This window comes from Tenebrio molitor, chromosome 2 (assembly GCF_963966145.1).
Source record: "Tenebrio molitor chromosome 2, icTenMoli1.1, whole genome shotgun sequence".
In the NCBI taxonomy this organism is placed as follows: domain Eukaryota; kingdom Metazoa; phylum Arthropoda; class Insecta; order Coleoptera; family Tenebrionidae; genus Tenebrio; species Tenebrio molitor.
Window position 1 is genome coordinate 4580773 of NC_091047.1, and position 17859 is coordinate 4598631.

Here is a 17859-nt window from a genome sequence, read left to right on the forward strand (position 1 = left end):
CAGAAACCGTTTTAAAAATTGTTAAACCTGAACTCAGTAACATGATTAAAAAAGATGATTCAGAAACCGTTTTAAAAATTGTTAAACCTGAACTCAGTAATATGATTAAAAAAGATGATTCAGAAAGCGTTGTGAAAATCGTTAGGCAATCGTTAGATTCGGCGAACATAAACGCTACAAAAAGATATATTGATATTGGTAATAGAAGATTAGTTAAAACTGCTGATGCAATTGATAAGTATGATGTTGTCAATAAAGGGCAACTAGATATTTACGGAGAAAGGTTAATTAATTTGGAAACTGAATTCATGAAAAAAACTCATTATTCATTTTTACAGTTTGTAGGAAAAATTAATTTTGAAAAGGGAATTCATGATAAAAGGACTATAACTATGCTTAAGTTTACTTTTGATGGAGAATATTATCTTAGTATACCGATAAATATGGAAGTTATAAAATTCCGATCAACAGCTGATCTGAAAGATTTAGAAATTACTAATAACGAAATGAAAACATTTGATCTTTCGAACCCCTTTTCGATTAAAGAAACTGATTTATTACTTTTTAGGATAAAAAAAGAAAAGGTAAACACAGATGAAAATCTAGGCGGTTACAATCATAATAAACCATATAAATTAAGAACTCCAATCAGATTTTATATGTTAGTTAAGTTTTCTCTATAATTATTTACAAAAATAAACATATATAAATGGAAAGCAATACGTCTTTGACTAGTGTTTCGCATATAGTAATCAATTTAAATGAAAATGGTACCTCTACTGTTTGTTGTACAGTAAACGGTGAAAAAATTGAATTTACGCTGACAGAAGATGAAGAAGTTGAATTGTTAAGAAAGGTTACTGTTATTTTACTTACAAAATTACCACCAGAAGAAGCTCATAAACATCTGAATAAATTCTTAAATTTCGTCTAATTAAAAATAACAATCGTGTTCGACAAGTTGGACAATTCAGTTTATTGCTAACTAAATGGATTATTGTAAAATATGCAAAACAAAAACTAAATCTACCGGAGAACCAGAATTCAGGCGAAGCCCTCATGACCGAAGGGAATTTATTGTAAACTATAAACGCTGGAGAAGAATATCAACTTGCAAAATTTGTCAATCAGTAAAAAATAATATTTCTAAATCACCTAAAGATATTTTAATTCTTGAATTATTTAAACCCGCTAGGAAAAAATACCCAACACGTCGCTTTCAACACAGAGGTATTGATGATACTTGGCAAATAGATATTTATGTTTTTTATAGACCAAAAGGAAAACCAGAAGATCCAAGCTATTCTTTAAGAACAAAAACCTTGAAGTCAAAGGAGCCGAATGATTTTAATAAATTTAAAAAGATCAATAAGGGATTTATCTATATTCTAGTTGCTGAAGACACCTTTTCTAAATTTGTATGGGTAGAACCTTTAAAAACTAAATCAGGATTAGAAGTAGCTAACGCGTTTTTAAAAATCATACAACAAGCGATTAAAGATAAACACAATCCACCGAAAAATTTACATGCTGATAGAGGAAAAGAGTTTTATAATAAAGATATGAGGATCGTTTTAAATAAATACAATATCAATCTTTATAGTACTGGAACAAAAAATAAAGCTTTCTTTGTTGAGAGGTTCAACTATACTTTAGGAAATAAATTCAAGCCTATATTATATGACAGTTATGATTGGCTTACGTTACTTCCAAAAATTGTAAAATCTTATAACAATTCTTATCATACTACGATTAAAATGAAACCAAAAAATGTTAATAAAGAAAATGAAAGGCAGTTATTAGAAACCGTATATATGATTACATTAACAAATAAAAAACCAAAATTTGAAGTTGGTGATAGAATTAGATTGTCTAATATGGTTGATATTTTTCGTAACAAATTAAAAACGAACTGGACTGAAGAAATATTCACAGTTGTAGAAAAACGCGTATATAATGTTTGGATTTATTTTGTTTCTGATCTTAACGGCGAAAAAATTAAAGAGGGTATATACGAAGCAGAAATGCAACTAACATTATTATAAGAATTATTGAAATAATACAAATAAAAATAAATATAATTTTTTTCTTTTCTTTTTTTAATTCCACAATCTTTAAGTTTGCCTTGATTAATAAATTCGCTGTGTTCATGAGGACTTTGTCTGTATGCGAAGCACTAGTCAAGGACGTATTCATTTATTAACTAGAGAAAGAGTATTTGCTAAACGTCTTTTTGCTCGTTCTTTATTGTTATATCTAATAACAGGATTTTTGTTCAGTAACGCGTTTATTTTTTCTTCATCATAACTATTGACCTCTTTTAATTCTTGTTCCAATACATTAATTTTATTATCTTTATACTCAATTTCTTCGTCCATTTTTTTTATTGTTTCAACCGCAGCATTTCCTAATTCTTTTAAAATTCTGTTTTCCATATACAGTTGATTAGATGCTTTAACTTTATTACCAACAGATAAACTATTAAACTCAATGCAGTCTTTTTTTATTCTATTTTGAATAATTTTTATCTGATTTTTGTCTGCAACATCAATTAGTGCCATTATTTATTAGATAGGGAATTCCGCTCATGAGCATGAGAAGCACTAGTCAAAGACGTTGACCGAGTCAAGGAATTCATAGTCTTATCAAAAATTTTATCAAATTCTTCTTCGGCCTGCGGAGCTGTCTGCCAGTCCTTATCTTTTATACTCCCAGCGGCATGCTGAGCACTAATCCCTTTCAGGGACGCTTTGTAATCTGATTGAGATGTGTTTAGATTTAATTTGTTTCTGTTTTTTGTTATATTGTTCTGTGTTGTTTGATTTTTTGTTATGTTTAATTATTGTTTCACCAGTGAGAAATTTTATTTGATTCCTAATTGTGTTGTCAACAATTTTATTCTGTTTAGCAAACTCTTTTAAGGTAATATTTTTAGAAGTAGGATCTCCTTTTTGTGCTAAAAAATTTAATGCTAATTGTCTTGATCGCATATTATTTAAATTCTTAACTGATGGAATACTAGACTCTGTTAACGTATAGTCTTTTTTAATTATTATATTTATCTTTTGTTTAGCTGACTACCCTTTTGGTATTATGAGCCATTTATTATGAAATAATATCTTTCTAATAAATGGGGAATAAAGATTGTCAGATTGATCATGAACAAACATCTCCGAATAATGAGTCGTTATTAAGAAAATGTTCCATTTGTCAAACCATAAAATCTCATTCAAATTTTGTTAAAAGTAAAAATCAAAAATATGGAATCGGATATATGTGTTATGGCTGTAAAAAAAGACGAAATGATAAATTTACTTGTAATATATGTTTTATGGATGTTCCGATACGATATAAAAAAAGACATTTCAAAAAAATATGGCATGAAAAATTAGAAAAACATATTAACGAATTAAAAGGATAATCTCATCCATAAATGTTTTTGAAAATTTTTTTCTCTAATAAATGGAGCTCTCGAAAGATCAGCTTCGTAAAATGACCCTTGAGGAAATTATAAAACTTACTAAAGGTATGGGCGACATAATTGAACAAATTAATAAAGACAGTTAGTCTTCGACTCACGAGATAGCTTCGCTATCGAGTTCAGCGAAGCCTGATGAAGCCGAAGCCTCACCATGAGCCGTCCTCGATGGATAAATATTTTTTAACACCACGGACAATAATGAGATTGTCCTAAATAAACTAAATTTAAAAAAATTAAAAACCATTGCAAAAACACTGGGCTTAAGAAACAATTCACAATACAACTCGAAGACTAAATCAGACCTCATAAAATTAATTCTAAAAGAAGAGCTCGATACTGGCGACTGGTTTAATAAATTAAGTAGACTCAATATTAAAAAATTAAAATCGATTGCTGAAAAAATAAACCTAAAGATAAAACAAAATAGTAAAAAAACAGTGAATCGAATTTCAGATAATGTAAACAATGAAAATTTAAATACTGTTCTTAAAGAAATCGGGTCGCAAAGTTTAGAGGAATTATTAGAGGAAACCATGTCAAAAAACGAATCGACTCAGAATACAACGATAAAAGAATTAAGAAAAATTGCTAAAGAAAAGAATATCAAAGGTTACTCTAAAATGAAGAAGGCAGAATTATTACAAAAAATTAACGACCAACCGTTCGCTTTCGAAGATAGTTATTTTACAGAGTTTTCAAAAAAATCTAAAATTAAAATAATAGAAGAAGAAACAAAAGCTGAATACAGTAAAAAATGGGGGAGACACAAAGTTTACTATAAGGTTATATTAGTGGAAGACGAAGAAACATCCGAGTCTGATCTTTCAGACATAATTATGAAAAAAATTACTGTCATTAGAGAGGGATGAAATGAAATGATTAAAATAGTAAAACAGAAAACAAATGTCAAAGAAGGAGATTTATTAAATATAGTAGTCAATCACAAAGATCTTTGGAATCCTATTTCCACGGGGTTATCAAGAACTTCTGATATTGATAATTTATTAGACAATATTCAAAGTATCTTAACTTCAAATCAAGATTTAGATATATATGGTTGCACATTTCATGCCGAAGTTGTTAATATGCCTAGAGGTGCCTCTAATGCATTAAGAATATTAAATATAGCAGAAGACTCGCGAACAAAGAGAAGTATAATACAAATAAAAAACAAAGATAATTTATGTTGTCCAAGAGCTGTTATTGTTGGATTAACTTATCATACAAATATTATACTTGGTAAAGAATATGATCATGATGATATAAGATACATAAGAATGGGAAGAAATTTACAAACTACTTTAGCTCAAGAACTATGTAATCAACTTGGAGAATATAATAGAAATTATTTTACTTTAGATGATATAGCTAATATAGAAAAAATATTAAATATTCAAATAAAAGTCGTAGCTGCCGAATGTTTTAATCAAGTAATTTATTCTGGAGAAGAGAAAGATGTAAAAGTATATTTATATAAAAATGGAAATCATTTTGATACAATCAAAAGTATGACAGGTTTCTACGGTGAGTCTTATTATTGTGAAAAATGTGATAAACCATATCAAAACAAAGATGGACATAAATGTAAAAAAGGAGTTAAAATGTGTTTAATGTGTTTTAAGCCTAAACACGAAGAAAACTCAGCAAAAAGAATATATTGTGAAAAATGTAATAGATATTGCTTTAATCAAGAATGTTTAGCAAATCATTCAGAAGTTTGTGAAAGATTTTACAAATGCTTAAAGTGTAATAAAATACTCAAAAGAGGTGATAAAATGGTTGACGAAGGTAAAAAAATGATTGAAGAAGGAAATAACAAGAAGGGTAATCAAATCATTAAAAAAGGTAACAAAATGATAGAAGAGGGTAGTAAAGAACACAGATGTGGATGGGAAAAATGTCGAAATTGTTATAAAGAAGTTGAAATATTAAAACATAGATGTTATATGCAAAGGAGACGGCAAAAAGGCGGAATATGTGAGACAACAATAAAAGACGATGATAAAATATACAAAGTAAAAGGTTGTAAAAATTGTGATAGAAAAGGTTGCACAGTAACTTTTCCTGATAAAACAAACAAAAGGTTAATAAATCCTAGCCAACTTAAAACATTATTACTTAGAGACATAGAAATAGGTCATCAGTATACCGTAACAAACTGGGAACAATTTACAAGTAAAGATAATAAAGAAAAAAATGTAATTACATTGATCGGCAAAGACGAATGTAAATTTAAGTTGTTTTTACCAGACAGATTTGCTAAAACAGCAGATAAAATAATAGAAGATATGGTAGAATATGATTTACTTATGACTTACAATGGTTTAAAAGAGATAAAAAATGAAAAAGGTTTTTTAAAATACAAAATTCATGATATTAAATTTAAGCGAGTTGAAAGTTGCAAAAATTGTGATATTCCTGATAAAACAAACAAAAGAATAAAATATCACATTTATCAATGTAAAGATTGTAAAAATCGTAATAAAAAACCACTGAATGATACGAAACCGTTTAAATGTGTTAAATGTGGTTCTAAAAAACATACAACTAAATGTTCTTATACAGAAAAATATTTATTCTTTGATTATGAAGCGATGCAAGAAACAGGCAAACACATCGCTAATTTAGTTATATGATTTTAGCGGAAATGTTAATTCTTTTAAGACTAACGAAGATTTCTGTAAATGGCTAATTTCTAGAGATCATAAAGGATATACAGCTATTGCTCATTATTCTAAAGGTTATGATTCTTACTTTATTCTGAAATATTGCGTTGAAAATGGTATCAAACCTTTCTGTATATATAACGGATCAAAAATAATGCTAATGGAAATAAAGTCAATTAATTTAAGAATTATTGATAGTAGTAATTTTGTTCAAGGACCTTTAAAAAACTTCCCCAAAACATTCGGTCTAAAAGAACTTAAAAAAGGATATTTTCCACATTTCTTTAATACTACAGAAAATCAGAACTATATTGGAAAAATACCTGATACAAAATACTATGGTGTTAATTCTATGAAACCAAAAGAAAGGGAAGAGTTTTTAGAATGGCATAAACAAAAGAGAAAAGAGAACTATGTGTTTGATTTTAAAAAAGAACTTTACGAATATTGTAATTCTGATGTTGATATATTAAGAAATGGATGTCTCGAGTTAAGGAAACAGTTTTTAGAAATCGCTAATATAGATCCATTTAGATATATTACAATTGCTGGTACCTGCATGGCTGTATACAGATCAAAATTTATTAAAACTAATACAATAGCTGTTGTTGACAAGCCAAACAACGACAAATATTCTCAACAATCAATTTCATGGCTAAATAGTCTGAATAATCCTGATATAAAACACGCATTAAACAATGGTGAAGTGAAAATATGTGGATTAAAAGTTGATGGCTTTGATGAAAAAACCAATACAGTCTATCAATATCATGGTTGCTTTTGGCATGGCTGTATAAAATGTTATAGTTCAGATTTTATTAATAATAAGAACAAAACAGTTATGGAAGATCTTTATGAGAAAACAATAGAAAGAAGTGAGCAAATAAGGAATGCTGGTTATAATTTAATAGAAATGTGGGAATGTAATTGGACTAAATATAAAGAATATAAAGAAGAAATGAAAAAAATTGAAAAAGATGTTAAACAATTAGAAAAACTAGAACCCAGAAACGCATTCTTTGGTGGAAGAACAAACGCAACAAAATTGAGAGTAAAAGGAAAGAAATTGAAGTATATTGATGTTTGTAGTTTATATCCAACAGTACAATATTTTGATTATTATCCTGTTGGACATCCTAACAAAATATTAAAGCCTTTAACATATGATCCAAAATGGTATGGATTAATAAAATGTGATATTTTACCACCAAAACAATTATATCACCCAGTGTTACCAGTAAAAATAAAAAATAAAAGTGGCGCTGAAAAGTTAACATTTCCGTTATGTCAGTTGTGTGCTAAATTAAATAATCAAGATTTATGTAATCATACTGATTTTGAAAGAATGATTAGCGGAACATGGTGTTCGAATGAGGTAAAAAAAGCAATAGAAAAAGGGTATAAAATAATAAATATTGATGAAGTTTGGAACTTTGAGAAAAAATCAAATTATTTGTTTAAAGAATATGTAAAGGCATTTATGAAAATAAAACTAGAGACAAGCCCATGGCAAGACGATTTTGAAACGGAAGATGAATATAGAAAAGCGGTAAAGGAAAAACTAGGTATAGAATTAGGTGAAATAGAAAACAATCCTGGTAAGAGAGCTGTAGCAAAATCTTGTTTAGTAAACTTATGGGGTAAATTTGGTCAGAGACAAAATATGGGATCAACAGAATATGTTACAGATGTTAAAAGATTTTACGAAATTTTATTAGATGATAGACTTGATAAAATTCAGATAAATGATATAAACGATACAATGTTACAAATTAGCTATAAATATAAAGATTATTATGTTGAAAATGATTTTAATACCAATATATTCATAGCAGCTTTTACAACAGCAAACGCCAGATTAAGATTATATGAAACGTTAGACAAATTGGGAGAGGTGGTTGTATATTATGATACTGATAGCGTTGTATATAGACGATGGTAAAAATACTATCAAAACCGGTTGTTTATTGGGAGAGTGGACCGATGAATTAGGTAAGGATGTATGGATTGTTGACTGGTTATCAACAGGTCCAAAAAGTTATTGTTATAAGACTAATACGGATAAAGTTGTTTGTAAAATAAAAGGATTTACGTTAAATTATGAGACATCCAAAAAGATCGATTCCAATAGTATAAATAATATTTTAGAAAAGAAAGGCAGTAAAATCAGTACGCAATATAATCGAATTACCAGAGATACTAAAACTAAGGAACTCTTAAATAAAATAGAAACAAAAGAATTTGGTTTTGTTTATGATAAGAGGGTTGTTTTAGAAAACTTTGATACAATACCGTTTGGGTATTAGCGTCAGCTGGAGGTGACTCAAGTCTGCGACTAATTAGAAAAAAAAAGACAATCCGTGGACGTAGTCCACTCATGAGCAGAGCGAATTCTTATAATTGCGTTTTTTATCCGTCAAGAACGAGTGGTAAACTTTTCCTCGATTATAATAGATATATTCACCAATTTCAGGGGTGTATACCGTGTGGGTATACACCGAATTTTCATTATTTTTTTCTAATTCACACAAGTGATTGAGATAACTCTTATCTTCTTTATCTATTTTTGATATAAGTAGTTATATAATTATCCTAATCCTTTCTTATTACTATAACGGAGTAAAACCGAGGAGTTTTTATGATTTTCTTTGCTTTTCTGTTAACCCCTGAAAATCGGTATATTTTACGTTTTTTTTGCCTTTCTGTTAACCCTTGAAAATCGGGGTGCTTTTATGATTATTTGATGTTTTTTTAACTACCTGGAAAATCAGGGTGTTTTGCTTGATATTTTTAGCTTTTTTAACTACATTGAAAATCATGGTGTGCCTGATTTTCGCAATATTTTCTGCTTTTCTATTTACCTTGAAAATCCGGTCATTTTCGCAATATTTTCTACTTTTCTATTTGTCCTTGAAAATTGGGTCATTTTGCTTGAAATATTTACTTTTTTTAGATTACCTTGAAAATCGGGTTATTTTGCTTGATATTTTTTACTTTTTTAGATTACCTTGAAAATCGGGTTATTTTGCTTGATATTTTTTATTTTTTTTAGATTACCTTGAAAATCGGGTTATTTTGCTTGATATTTTTTATTTTTTTAACTACCTGGAAAATCGGGGTGTTTTACCTTAAAAAATGAGGTGTGCATAGGGGCCCACATAGTAGTTATTAAATTTCCGCGATAAAACGCCTTTCCAATTTAATTCTTGCGCCTTGTTTTGACGCTGCAGACTCAGCTCCTCTTGTCCCGCTCGCCGAATTCTTCGTACGTGTCTGGCAGACCCCCGTCCCCGTCGAAATCGGCTCGCCGCCCCCGTGCATCCGCCCCGTCAACTGCAATTAAACCGTCCCCGATTTCCGAACATGCTGTGGTTAACATAAAAATATTTCAGCATTAGACCTGAGCTGTGTGGCCATAACCGTCGTACGTGAGGAAACTTTTTAGCGTTCGAAACATCGATTCCAACCCGGAACATAATATAAAAGGCGGCTTCCGGTGGCGAAATAATACACAACTATCCGGACCGGAGCTTAGACTTACCTCTAGTGCGGGATTAAGTTTCTGTTTAAGTTTCGGTCTCGGCTTGTATTTGAACATTTCTCTTCCTGCCGGCGACGCGAATAAATTTGCTAAGTTGGTATTCTGAAAAAGGGGAATTAGGGACGGATTGGCGGCGCTGCGATCGGCTCACCTCGGGCTTCGTGTTGGTCTCCAAAAAGTAGATGTCCTTGTGCGCCGGACAGTTTATGATTTCCCCTTTCATTGCTGCAACAAACAACGATACGATTTATTGTTAGGAGTAAACTCACAAAGCTAAAGCAACTCAAGTTAACTAAACTCGTAAAAAAATCAATTTGCAAAATAGTTATTTGTGTATCAAGGCCAAAAAGTGCATCTTTTTCGTCCGAGTCTGAGTTTACTGGCCGAGGCGCAGCCGAGGCTTGACAACAGGGGAGGACAAAAGGCACTTTTTGGCAGAGGTGCACATTAACGTTTATTTAAACCACTACAGTACTTCAGAAACATACATTTTGATAGGACGTTTTACAAAATGTGTCATTCTACAAAATGTCTTTTACAAAGCATTTGCTTGTTGTTTAGGGAAATCGGCACCAGTGCGCAGCATAGCTGCAAGGCTGGTTGCATACATGTCATTCTCCACTCTTTATAAAGAAAATGAGCGTTCATTTCAAATGTGCAAATCTGCAGTGAAATGTTAATGCGAGGGTTAAGGGTGTGAAGAATTTGGAGATGAATGTTGGTATTGTGTTTTGTCGCAGTTGCGACGAGTGCAACCTTCTTGTAAATATGTAGCGGGGCACAGTGAACTATTCCTGACAAAAAGTGGCCGCTTTGTTGCAAAGAAGGCGAATTTTGCTCCCAACGGCTCCGTGAAAGAGCCGTCGAACGCACCGATCCCCTGATTAATTACTAACTGTCGTCCCGATATTTGCTGCGGACCTAATTGGTTAAATTTTCTTAAAAAGCGGTGTTAAGCAAGCGGAACTCCGACAACAAAAATAAAACTTTCCGACTTGATTATAATTAAGGGTCCGCTACATCGAGATTGTGCCGAGTTAACTTGTTCATTTTGCGCTCATTAAGAAAACGAAGCAGGTTTTTTACATTTTCAACTCTTACTAGAACAGAGTCATTTACATTTTTAAAACACGGCCTCGACTGAACGAGGCAAAATGACAAATGGGCAAATTATGGAGATGCGAGCTTTTAATGGAGTCCTTCCTAATTGATTCCGCGAGTCGGGGGCGGGCCCACTCCAAACTATTAAGACAAAAATTACTTTTTCCCGTTGCACGGTATCGACCATCGCGGATTTTTCCGGGCCGTGTTAAATGGGTTGCATACGCGCCAGGCGCGATCGGGAGCAATTCATGCTTGTTGCGATAAATTATCTTGCATGCTGTGTACGCCATAAATTAGTGCGACGTCGAGATCGACCGGAAACGCTACCGGATCCGGTCAGGGAATCTAAAGCTGTGACAGCCACCGAAAGCTGAGCTTTCGACGAATTGCAGTTTTACTCGATTACCGCGGAACTGTCGCTGTTAAAATCTGGAAGCGAAGCGATCTGCTACATCCGGAGTTTATTTAATAAACTTCTACATGCTGCGTCGCCGTCGGTAATTTATAATAAGTTTTCTTGTAAATGCAGCAGCAACTTTCAGATTTTATCTGACTGACAACCTGTTCCGGGAATAAAACCGTTTATTCCTGCCGAGCAGATTGGCTCCATTATCGCTATTTTGTGGGGCGGTGAAACCGGGGATTTTAAAATAACGCGCAACTTTATTTCAAAACTGTGGATGCCGACGAAAATTCTTTAGAAACAATGGCCTCGGCGTGGTAAATGTGTCGAAAACTTTTTTTTGCGCCACCATTAAAAACATTTCCTGTGCTGCGATCGTGCATGTAAATTACCCACGTCCAAAAAAATTGCACTAGTGCTTGCAATGGCCATTACAAGTAGTAGTTAAAGCTGCCAAGGTTAATAGTAAATTATGAGTGTCTAAAAAATGATATTTATTTGTAAAATTAAGTCAAATTTAAGATCGACTGAGTGAGTCTCTCTGAAAGCTAATTGGATAATCTGTGAGTACCGAAAGCTAGGACGGCAGTAGAGTAACTCGTTTTTCGGAAATTCAATAAACATTCCTCATCCCAGGGATTTCCGCTGACGTCACACAGTTTCACGCCTCTCACGTCCGGCGTCATACAAACGATGACGTTATGATTCAGCCTCAAATCCATAATTTCCACACCAGCAAATGTTTTGTTGGCGATTGTGCTGATAGAGTTGTGGTCCAGATACAATCTGTTAAAACTGAGACCACTTCCGAAAGCGTTTTCGTCGATGTTTTCGATCCGATTGTGACTCAAGATCACGCTGAACGGAAACGTTCCTACACTCTTAGGCAAGATCCCACTGGGCAAAGATTTGATAAAGTTGTTTTCGAGGTTAAGCCAAACCAAACTGGGCAAACTCCGGAACCAATCCCTGTTGTACACCGCGATCTTGTTGTCCTTCAAGCAGAGCTCTTGTAGTTTTGGCATGGCGACAAAAGCGTCTGGATCGATTTTTTGGATGTGGTTGTCGCGCAGGTCCAACTCTTCGATCTCCAAATGTGAGAAGACATCCTTTTCGATTGTTTCCAAAAGGTTGTGTCTCAGACTCAGTTTTTGAAGATAACGAAGACTTCTGAATGCGCTTGGTGCGATGGACGTGACGTTACACCCTTCGATTTCCATCTTCCTCACTGGTCCAACTCCCGTGAACAAATCTCGCGTTATTTTTGGCACATTTTTGTTCTGGATCTGGACGCGGTCATATTTGGTCGATTCATCGCTTAACCACGACTGAAGCGGTTGCAATTCGTTTTTGTAGTAGTCACATGACACGAAATTGTGAAAGCGTAAGCCGATCAGAAGGACCAACAGTTGTGAAGTAAACATTGCACCAGATTGAATTTTGTCGAGAATGGAAGCCTGCAATGATCCTGTTTATTTATATGAACTGTCGAAGGTGATAAAAATGTGTTTATGAAAACAAAATCGATTGGAAAAATACATTTCTTCACAATATAAAGCACGAATCGTACGCAGATAACGCGACTGAGCTGGGAAAGAACTTTTGGAATGCATACGGTGCAAATATGTATCGGGTGTTCAACTAAATTTCTCCTCAAAGTTGGCCCTGAAGAATCGATTGTGAACGCACCACGGATTACGGATCAGATGTTTAAATCTAACCTCACTTTTTGCGTTGTTTGTGTTTTTACTCTACACAATCGACTCTTCAACGGAGAAATTTAAATGAACACCCGATATATGTTGGTAATAATTTCTTGTTTATGCGAGATAATGCAATATCGCATGTTGCTGCAATAGTAACACAATATTGGAACATTTTAATCAAATGGACGTAAACAACCCAGAGGACAAGTACCTCTTAGGCCGACGTGCACAAAGTTGAAAGTTCTGGCGGGGTACAAACAAAATTGTCTTCGCTCATTTTTAATTTGTTAATAACAATTGAAATTTGGATCTTCCAAACAACATTTGTTGCCAACCACACAAAACTCCCCAAATTGTATGATAAGGGATTTTGTAGCACTTAACTCTTCATGGCACGCCTCGCAAGCTTGTCGTGGTACAAAATGCTTCTTACAAGACTCGTATCATAATATACAAAGTGTCTAAAAAACACAGTTCTGTGGAATTCGAATATTTTTGATGTCCAAAATCGACAACGGGCCCGTACTTTCCAAAATTGACAACGAGCCCGTACCATCCGAAATCGACAACGGGCCCGTACTTTCCAAAACTAACGACGGGCCCAGCTCTTCCACAACTGACAACGGGACCGCACCATCCAAAATCGACAACAGGTCCGTACTTTCCAAAATGGACAACAGGCCAGGACCTTCGAAAACGACAACGGGTCGGACCTTACAAAACGACAATGGGCCCAGACCGTCCAAGACGACAATGGGCCCGTACTTTCCAAAATCGACAAGGGACCCGTACTTTCCAAAATGGAGAACGGGCCCGATTTTTACAAATTCAAGGTACACCCTGCAAAATCAGTCCCAGTTGAGCAAACTTTCCCAGCCGGCGATCAAACTCCAACTTTTCCGGCAAACTCGCCCACCCTCACATTCCGCTCGCCCTCATAGGGAAATTTTATTAAAAGTCGCCGGACCAGGAACACACATCCACCCTCTCGAATCAGCGTACACCCTCGCTTTCAATTAACGTTAAAATAAACTAGCAAAGTGGCAAGCGGCCTCTTTTGCGTCGGGTCCATTTCACCCGGTTTAAGACAGTGGGGAGTTATTTTTCTCCGGGAACACCACAGACTATTAGCTTCTCCATGCATCACCCGCTTTGAAACGCTAGTATGGCGGCGGTGTGTGTTCATGACATCGCTCCTATTAATTAAAGAGAGTGGTGGAAGATGGTAGAGGGTCGCTCCATCCAACCACTCCGGATCGATCCGACCATTCGCATCGTGCATATTTGTGCGCAGCTTATGGACCGGAATAAACATGTGCGTTGTTGGTTTTACTTTCGGAGAAGAGTCGGGAAGTTTTATATTTTCCCGGAGGAAACGGTCTCCGGATGCATTCAAGCCGGGGTCCGGAGTCTGTTGCTGAAAAGTTGCGTCAATATAATGACTCTAATTGTCGCCAAATTAAGAGGTGTCGTAAACTGTGCTGCTTAAAGGACCTCTCCACAGAGATTTCTTTCGGTTGTTCTGCAAATGACGTAATGAGGTTTTTCTCTCGAGTGCGCTCTGCAGCTCCTTTGACGGCACAGCCGCATATACATCGCCTAATGATAACACGGGAGCTGCCTCGAAAGGAACACAAAGAACAGCATGAAAGCTTATTGAGCTCGAGAATACTTTAAATAATTCTCTTTCAATTGTGCAGACGACGTTATGGCCGTCACGCATGCACCCTCGCACGGATTTTCCAAAAAACAAAACAAATCGCCTCTTTTGTTCGGGACTGAGGTCGCCGCAAGTCTTGCGCTCTACGTCCGTTAAATTTTTAACTAGATGAAAAAATTGTTTTGTTCCATTAAAGTTGGTCGGAAGTTTGAGTGCTTCATGCATTATGGACGAAAGAAGTTTAACGTCTTGTGTTTCATGACCGGCTGAGATTTATTAAGATCGCGTTCTTAATCCGACCCGGTGTTTACCAGAAATTTCGGGGAAATTGTTTTGTTCTTGCGACTTATTTCCCAGACGGAGTGACGTCTGATAAGAATTATTGGCGGCGAGAGACCGACCAAATTGCGCTCAGACAGTCCAATTTTATCAATGGACGGACGTGCACGAAAGGCGGCCCAGGGAGGTGGAATGTGGGACAAATGGGGCGTTTTTGAAATTATCTGAAGGCGTTCAATCAAAAAATGGACAATAAAATGCTCACATTTGAAGCAAACATTTCATAATGACTTTATAAGGTGATCAAAAAGAAAACAAATCAAGCGTGCTACCTTATCTTTTTTTACCGAAGCATTTGTCTTACTTTGAGTCGTACGCATAATTATACTTGCTATGCACACTCGTTTTATTGGTTGCCTATTTACCCCGTTCCGAAAGTAATATTCTAATAAAAATGCGTTCTCTTCAATGATAAAATACATTTTACGACTTATTCTAGGATAATTGTTGCTTAAAATTACAGCCGAAATCGAAAAGTTGTTTTTTAGGTTAAACAACAGCACATCGTTGACGTTTCTTTGACATTTCAGAGAAAAATCTGCACAATTATAATTCCAACGTCTAAAATTAATGGGGGACGATTTATTATAAAGTAGGGTAGTGTAACAATTGTTGGTAATAATACTAAGTTTCCTCGAAAATTGTAACGAGTCCACTTACAAACTCGGCTTAACGATAACTCCTATTAAAGTTCTAGGTCGACTGCGGCTGCAATAAAACTGCACAAACTAACTGCAATTTCATTTCAACCAGTCCCAATCTCCCGAAATAGGTGTTTAAAAATATTCCAAGTAGTTGGCTACCAACGCCGTAATAAATTAAATAACTAAACAGAATTTCCCCAACTCGCGTAAACTCCCGACTCGTTGCGAACGACTCACTTCGCATCTCCACCTTGTTAATTACGAGATTTGCTTGTCCATCGAAAAACCTCCCCCTGAACCGCACGCCCCATCAATATCCGCATTCCCGAATCCCGCCCGGACTCGTTTAAAATACAAGCTTTTGTTGTTGCGCGCCCGGAGCGCACAAATCCGGCGACCGTCCAGAATCCGGTGAAATATACGCTCTTCACCGGTCGAACCCATCGCCGCCCACATCTCCCCAATTAAACTCGCTAATATCTTACGACCTCGTTGCGGACATAACTCCAAAAAGCCGTGTTCCGACACGCGTCCTATAAATCTCGCCACCCCCGAGCGGGGGACAGGGACAGTTTAAATAATCGCTGGGACGGACGGCGCTAAGCGGGGACCCAACAAGACGGCGCTCGACCTCACCCCGGCGTTGTTTGTGCCCAAACACAACCGAACCGTAGACGAGAGTCGACGGGTTGCGCCGTAAACAACTTCAATAATTAATTAATCAGCTCTATTAGCGAGTTGCGAAATTAATTTTGTATTCAAACATATTGTGTGGCCCGCGAGTAAATATTAAAGAGGAGTTCCACCAGCTCCACCGGCCTGGTTTACATTATTTATGGTGTACGCGCTACAACCCCCGGACCGATAAAACCGGGGCGGCGTGATGGAAGATGTGCCAAATTTCGACAATCGCGATTAAACTCGCGACGCATCCAGGCCGGAAGGATGCGAAAAGGACATCTTTTATTCGAGGGGCGTCCAGTTCGCTTTCGCCAAATCTAAATACGGACGAACAAACAACTTTATTAAGGGGTGGTTTGGGGGCGTTGCGAATGTTATAAAGTAACGCACGTGTGATCATTATTAAATTGCGCCTAGTACTTATGCAACCCTCTTTGCACTCGCACAACGCGTATGGACGTGGCTAACATATTTTGAATATTGTGGTAGGTGTTGCATAAGTGTTAGGTGCGAAGATCGTTGACACAAGTTGCGGCAGTGTAGTAGGGGTTGCATCAGTGTTAGGCGCAATTTAAAATCTATAACAGAATTTTTTTTTAAAGCAAATTTTGTGGTGCGAGATGGATTAATATGTCATTACTGTCCGATACTCTGTCGGCATTATGGGGGTGGCGCCGCCGCTGCGTCGCACCCGGGGCCGGCATTGACGCTTTACAGCTTATTCGAGTGACGTCAAATGGCCACTCGGTTTCCAATTAATGGAGGTTCGGACGCGTCTGCACCGCTTTTCCGGTCGAAAGGAACGTCACATCTTACCATCTTCGGTCCATTAGGTCCGGGTCCGAGAGTGGACTGGATCCTCCATCATCCTCTTATCTTCGGCTCCTTCTTGGTGCGTGATTAATACCCGGAGCTGAGAGCCCTGATCCCGCATTGCGTACGGGAGGTACTCGCCGAACTGTAATCTGCCCCCGAAAACTATTTGCCGGTTTTCTTTTAATAAAGAGGAGGCGGCGGATGACGCTTATTGCCAATGTAAATTTCAATGCCGGCGACGTTGTGCACGGGGTTTTTCCCTGATGAAGCTTTAAGCTGGTGCAGACGCGGCGGCGGCGCTCGGAGACGGCGTCCGTCAAAACTTCGTTTCGGACAGTGAACCGGGTGAAGGGGTAAATAGGGTCGTAAAATTTACGGCCGGGGCAAATTCCGGGGACTTTAAATAAAATTTTGCTAAAATTACTTGGTGCAGAGGAGGCAATTCTGTGGTTGGATGGACTTCTAGTGTTTCACCCAGATGAAAGAAAAAGAAAAACGCGACAGAAACTGATCACAATAAAATTATTGTAAGAAAGAACGAAGCAAATAAAAATTGTTCACGCCTTTGTAGCAATTTTTTTCAAACTCCATATTTAAAGGTTTAGCTTTTGAAACCTTAGGCCCTTGGTGCAAAGAAACCATCGATTTTATTAATGTCATCGGAAACCGACTTATCGCGGAATCAGGCGATTCAAAATCAAAGAAATTCCTTTTTGAGAGGATTTCCTTTGCCATTCAACGTGGAAACGCTGCAAGCATTCTGAGCACTTTTCCAGATTCCGCATTATTATCGAAAATTTTTGCATTGTAAACAAAAA

At 35.9% G+C, this 17859-nt stretch overlaps 2 protein-coding genes across 4 annotated transcripts in view; both read right to left on the minus strand.

The window, feature by feature from the left end:
• The window catches only part of LOC138125100 (uncharacterized), an 87433-nt gene that overhangs the window by 15457 nt on the left and 54117 nt on the right, over positions 1 to 17859 (minus strand). For all 3 annotated transcript variants that reach the window (XM_069040377.1, XM_069040378.1, XM_069040379.1), the window contains 2 exons: positions 9840 to 9913; positions 9689 to 9790 (listed from right to left, as the gene is read on the minus strand). In XM_069040377.1, coding sequence (XP_068896478.1) covers positions 9689 to 9790; positions 9840 to 9911 — 174 coding nt within the window. In that variant the 5' untranslated portion in view covers positions 9912 to 9913. The remainder of the gene's footprint in view (positions 1 to 9688; positions 9791 to 9839; positions 9914 to 17859) is intronic.
• On the minus strand, positions 11744 to 12415 carry LOC138125057 (P-granule-associated novel protein 1-like). Its single transcript, XM_069040317.1, has one exon. It carries the CDS (start codon positions 12413 to 12415, stop codon positions 11744 to 11746), a length of 672 nt encoding a protein of 223 aa, XP_068896418.1.

Coding starts and splice junctions, on each gene's coding strand:
- LOC138125057 (XM_069040317.1), bottom strand. CDS start 12,415: ATGGAAATCGAAGGGTGTAACGTCACGTCCATCGCACCAAGCGCATTC.